At 44.4% G+C, this 6,000-nt stretch overlaps 1 protein-coding gene across 1 annotated transcript in view; it reads left to right on the top strand.

The window, feature by feature from the left end:
- Positions 1-6,000, top strand: part of NPDC1 (neural proliferation, differentiation and control 1) — a 72,366-nt gene that overhangs the window by 33,437 nt on the left and 32,929 nt on the right. The window contains exon 2 of the mRNA XM_075185381.1: positions 284-412. Coding sequence (XP_075041482.1) covers positions 284-412 — 129 coding nt within the window. The remainder of the gene's footprint in view (positions 1-283; positions 413-6,000) is intronic.

The following is a 6,000-nucleotide window of genomic DNA, read 5'->3' as shown; positions in this document are numbered from 1 at the left end:
CAGAGAGGAGGCTTAATTTATTGAATGGGCTGTGTGTCTTGCATAGGAGAAGATCATGCCGCAGGCGTGGGTGAGAAAGATGGCGTCCGGGGGGGGCGTCTGTAGCAATTGTTTTGTTTTTCGGCGCACAGGCTAACTGGGTCCTGGGATATGTCTAGCGTCTTTGTTATGTAATATAACGTTGACTTCACATCTATAATAAAAATGTTTCGTTCTTTTATGTACTGCGCTACTAATGCGTACTGAGCTTATTCTTATCACGCCTTGTTTTTGTGTCTTTCAGCTAAACTGTGTCCCAATAGTTTAAACTGTCCTCTAAACAAGAGGGAAGTCTGCCCGTTGGGGTCCTCAAAGTGTGGCCCTTGTATTCGGGGCTACGTAGAAGCCGCCAATGGAACATGCATGGGAGCAGGTAAGGGTGGAATTAAGGCCTTAGAGGAGCCACGTTACTGCTGCTGTGTGCGTTATATCTGAGTGTGTTAATCTACAGGCGGAGCAGAGTTTAGTACAGTGCGTGGTGCACTGAAATCTACTCCACCTGTACATAATGAGTGAGCCTTGCCAACGTTGTAGTAGACCTTTTAGCATTTTACCTACCCATCAATGCCGGTTTCTTCTCTGGTACCCGTCTTATCATCTGTCTGTGATTGCTATATGCACCACGTAGGATCATCCCTGTCTGGATAACATGGGATCACCCGTGTCTGTATAACATGAGATCATCCCGTGTCTGTATAACATGGGATCATCCCGTGTCTGTATAACATGGGATCATCCGTGTCTGTATAACATGGGATCATCCCGTGTCTGTATAACATGGGATCATCCCGTGTCTCTATAACATGGGATCATCCCGTGTCTGTATAACATGGGATCATCCTGTGTCTGTATAACATGGGATCATCCCGTGTCTGTATAACATGGGATCATCCCGTGTCTGTATAACATGGGATCATCCCGTGTCTGTATAACATGGGATCATCCCGTGTCTGTATAACATGGGATCATCCCGTGTCTGTATAACATGGGATCATCCGTGTCTGTATAACATGGGATCATGGGTGTCTTAGTCATCAAGCCGAAAGTTCAGTCTGAGCAGCGAGGGCAGCATTGACGTTGGTGGCGACCCGTTGAATAAATATGATTATCTTTCCCCAACTGTCACCTGTTTAATAGGCATTATTATTATAATTATTCCAAGCTGGTCTTTACATCGCACAGGCAGATCGTGTAACGCTCCAGCACTAAATGTCCAGGAAAACATTTGGGTTCAAGTTTTCTTGTTGGATGGGGGCTGTGCGTCTATTTTATTTGATGGATATTAGGAATTCCCGACGTTCTGGTCCCCTAGACTGCAAAATGCAAACTGTCCCCAGCCGAAGAAAATAACAGTAACCTCTTCTTATATATAAATGTAACTGAATGTGGGCAGTGATTGATCTACAGACATGAATGGTTGTGCACAATTATTATATGGGATTGGATACAATTACATATATAGGGTCTGATTCATCGTCGGACGCAAACTGCTTTTTTTTTAAAAAAGAACTTGAGCGTACGAGCGCCTGTATTCAGATCCAAGCGGATCTCAAGATACGTTTCCATTTGAATCTGGGTACAAGAACGCTATACGGTACTGGACGTATGTTAACAGACAGAACAAGCTGCAAGTTCACACACGTTCTATGCTAGCTAATACAGACTATGCTTGTCAGTCATCCTTATCAGTCGGCACGTACACTGCCCTGTAGCTAGTACATTGATACGGCTAAAAACCACCTACTTAAGAGAACCCCAGAACTTGAATCGGCCACGTTTGCGTTGGCGCGCCCTTACATACATTGCCTACGCACATACATTGCCTACGCTCATCTGCCCCTTCCCGCCCCTGTTCCGCACGGTCGTAACGGTCATTTGCGTTCAGACATGAATTGCGTTTATTGGCGCAATGAGAATGTGGAGCTATTTCACGCAAGCTACATTATGCAAAGGGTCTTAAGTCCATAGAAGAACCACGCCCATAATCCCTGGCCACAACTTCTTATATAGGAGGGGGGATTCAATACAGCGCGAGGTGTCGCTGAACATCGCTCAACCGGTGTTCGGAATGAACATATTTTCGTCTATTACTGTAAGATATCTCCCAGGGAACACGAGCGGAGATTTCCATCAGACCATAAGGCCATGGGCCGCCGCGGACTGTTTTGGGGACTCATCGCGTTGAATCGAATCTCACTGGGGGCACAGTTATATTTATATAAAATTACCGGGCACAGTTGGCACAATCACATGCTATGTGACACATACTGTTATTTGTATTTTTATATGAAGTTCCTGCCATAGACCCTGAGACAGATTATAACCTGTCATTATATATACACGCATGACTTATTACTCTACCCTGTAATAATATATAAATTAGATTGTGCCCAGTGATTTTGTAGACGTTTGTTAATGCCCAGTAATTGTATACAAATTACTGTGCCCAGTAATTATATATAACCATGGCTGTATGTGGGTACATTGTATAGTCTGATTAAACCCCCTGCGTTTTGCAAGGGCAAACGAACGACGAAAGAGTCTTTGACCATTGACAGAGAAGGGGAATCTCACCAGAAGTCTATAAAACAGAGAATGTATAGCAGAGACATCGATAAAAGACAGGATCCCATAGATCTGAAAGCAGAAAACATAATTTTTTTCATGTTATTGCAATTTTAATTTCAGACCAACATTTTATATTGCTCGTGTAACGTCGTCTTTTATAGGCCTGAACTGTGTTGCGCGGATACTATTCATTATTCATGATGGTTCGGCAGTAATGATTTTTGTGGGAGCCTAGAGAATTCTTTCCATTTGTAGCAGAAAATTAACAGTTTAAATCGCCTGTACGGTGATATCTATAGGATGGCGTTATGAAGATTCGTGGTGATTGTAGATAGTGCAGTATATGGTCTGTACGACTGCAAACAGTTGGTCTAGATATTTCGTATTGAATGTCCTTTTTATATACTTGGATTTCTGACAATCTTTTGTTTATAATTGTAACGTTACTGTGTGTGTCGTGTCACATCTACATATCATTATCATCTATTTATTTATATAACGCCACTAATTCCGCAGCGCTGTACAGAGAACTCGCTCACATCAGTCCCTGCCCCATTGGAGCTTACAGTCTAAATACCCTAACATACAGACACACAGACCGAGAGAGACTAAGGGCAATTTTGTAATAGCAGCCAATTAACCTACCAGTATGTTTTTGGAGTGTGGGAGGAAACCGGAGCACCCGGAGGAAAGCCACGCAAACAGCTGCCAGCACTTACTGGGTTAAAGTATACCTGTAAATTCAGCCTAGTTATCGTTATGTATTTTGCATTCATAATTATAAAGGCTTTTATGCATTGATGTCATTTATAGAGATCGGTGATCCCTATTTTTATGTGCGTCGGTAGGCGATGAAATGCTGTATACGTTTGACCACGGTCTCTTGTACCGTACTATGCACAAGCTCTAATGAGCTGCTTGATAAATTGTGAGTGCGTGTAAAAAAAAAAATCTACGGGTATCATCCTGTGATCATAATCATGTTTAAATATGTTTCAAAGGACGGGTGATGAAGTTGAAATAACATTAATGTTCGGCACTTATTTCATTAGCAAAAATAGAATAAACTTTGATCTTTTTAAAATGAAGTGCAGTACCTCTCCTGGCCTGCTGATGTCACTGTTGTGGCTGCTGTATTTATATAATAGCTATTTCTCTCCATTGATTACCCATGTGCTTTGAATGATCCGTCACACAGGCACAGTAATGTGTGTTTTAATCTAGGGTTAGGCAACCTGCGGCTGTTCATCTGTGGAGGCACTGCAATTCCCAGCGTTCCCCTGCTGGGACTTGTAGTTCTACAACAGCTGCGGTGTGTCCTAGATCCCCTAATCCTATTCCAGTCCGTACGCCAGCCCGCCGTTACAGTCCTCTACTAGAGAAAGGAACTCCCTAGAACAAGGTCATGAAGCTTAGAAACCTTGAATTTCACGTAATCCGAGGCTTGTGACAACGTGTCCTCTTCTTTTTTTTAATGAATCCTATAAATGCCGCACTGAGCTCTCCTTGTTGTTTAACCCCCCCAACCAGTACTTAAAGACCGTTTAAAGGGACATCCTACTGGAAATATTTGCACTTGATTTATGTGAAAACTAAAGTTAAAATTAACCCTAGAAGCACATTGGTGGCTCTAATGGGACCACATTCGTTGGCAGCTACCAGAGAGCGTTCAATTCAGAGCAAGTTTATCGTCTCCAGAATAGGCTTTGGATTATGATTTTTTTTTTTTTACCAAAACCAGTTGTGTTTTGGTTATCGGACTTGGTCTGTCCGTGGAATGCTGGTCACCAGAGAGGAGATCTGTATTGGGTACTGGTCACCAAAAAGAGACTAGGATCTGCATTTTCTATTGCTGGCTAGAATGAAGTCTGCATTATATACTGGTTGTTGACGCAGAAGCGCCGAAAGGATCCATTATTCTGGATGAGTGACGGATACGGTCAGAAGATGACCGCACGGATAGGCCCTTGTGATGCCAGAATTGATCCAATCGCTTAGACCAAGGACCAAAATACCGGATCTCGTCCGGATATCCACTTGTGTGTTTCCGGTAGCAGAATTTCAATGCGCAGAAAATCTCAATTATTGCACAGAAATGGTCTTCGTGCAGCAAACATCAGAAGAAATAGTTGAATATTTAATCAAATGAGCATCAAATAAAAAAATGCTGCAAACAGGTTCTGCTATTTTATTTTTTATTTTATTTTTTAAAAAGTACCAGTTCTTTAATCCAGTGCCCTGGCGAACGAGAAGAGTATTTCTATTCAGAGAGGAACATGATGTTATATCAGCAATTAAACATAATGGTAAATTGCCTTATGGTGTCCCAACATATAAGCAGGACAGCAGCTTAATAACAAATACATGTTTTATGTATATAAAAGAACATAAAGTATCAGCTTGTCCGAACGCACAGAATAAATCCGTCGGCACCTTAGGTGGTAACGGTGCTTTGCAACACCATGAAAATTTGTGAGTCGACAGTAAAGGATATTTCGGTAAGAAGATAATGTGTGTGTGTGTAGGGGCCAGAGGTGGACATAGTGTCTGTGTGTAGGGGCCAGAGGTGGACATAGTGTCTGTGTGTAGGGACCAGAGGTGGACATAGTGTCTGTGTGTAGGGGCCAGAGGTGGACATAGCGTCTGTGTGTAGGGGCCAGAGGTGGACATAGTGTCTGTGTGTAGGGGCCAGAGGTGGACATAGTGTCTGTGTGTAGGGGCCAGAGGTGGACATAGCGTCTGTGTGTAGGGGCCAGAGGTGGACATAGTGTCTGTGTGTAGGGGCCAGAGGTGGACATAGTGTCTGTGTGTAGGGGCCAGAGGTGGACATAGCGTCTGTGTGTAGGGGCCAGAGGTGGACATAGCGTCTGTGTGTAGGGGCCAGAGGTGGACATAGCGTCTGTGTGTAGGGGCCAGAGGTGGACATAGCGTCTGTGTGTAGGGGCCAGAGGTGGACATAGTGTCTGTGTGTAGGGGCCAGAGGTGGACATAGCGTCTGTGTGTAGGGGCCAGAGGTGGACATAGCGTCTGTGTGTAGGGGCCAGAGGTGGACATAGCGTCTGTGTGTAGGGGCCAGAGGTGGACATAGCGTCTGTGTGTAGGGGCCAGAGGTGGACATAGTGTCTGTGTGTAGGGGCCAGAGGTGGACATAGTGTCTGTGTGTAGGGGCCAGAGGTGGACATAGCGTCTGTGTGTAGGGGCCAGAGGTGGACATAGTGTCTGTGTGTAGGGGCCAGAGGTGGACATAGCGTCTGTGTGTAGGGGCCAGAGGTGGACATAGTGTCTGTGTGTAGGGGCCAGAGGTGGACATAGTGTCTGTGTGTAGGGGCCAGAGGTGGACATAGTGTCTGTGTGTAGGGGCCAGAGGTGGACATAGTGTCTGTGTGTAGGGGC

This window comes from Mixophyes fleayi, chromosome 9 (genome assembly GCF_038048845.1).
Source record: "Mixophyes fleayi isolate aMixFle1 chromosome 9, aMixFle1.hap1, whole genome shotgun sequence".
NCBI lineage: Eukaryota > Metazoa > Chordata > Amphibia > Anura > Limnodynastidae > Mixophyes > Mixophyes fleayi.
Note: the sequence above shows the minus strand (reverse complement) of the source record. Positions and strands in the feature narration are given on the sequence as shown.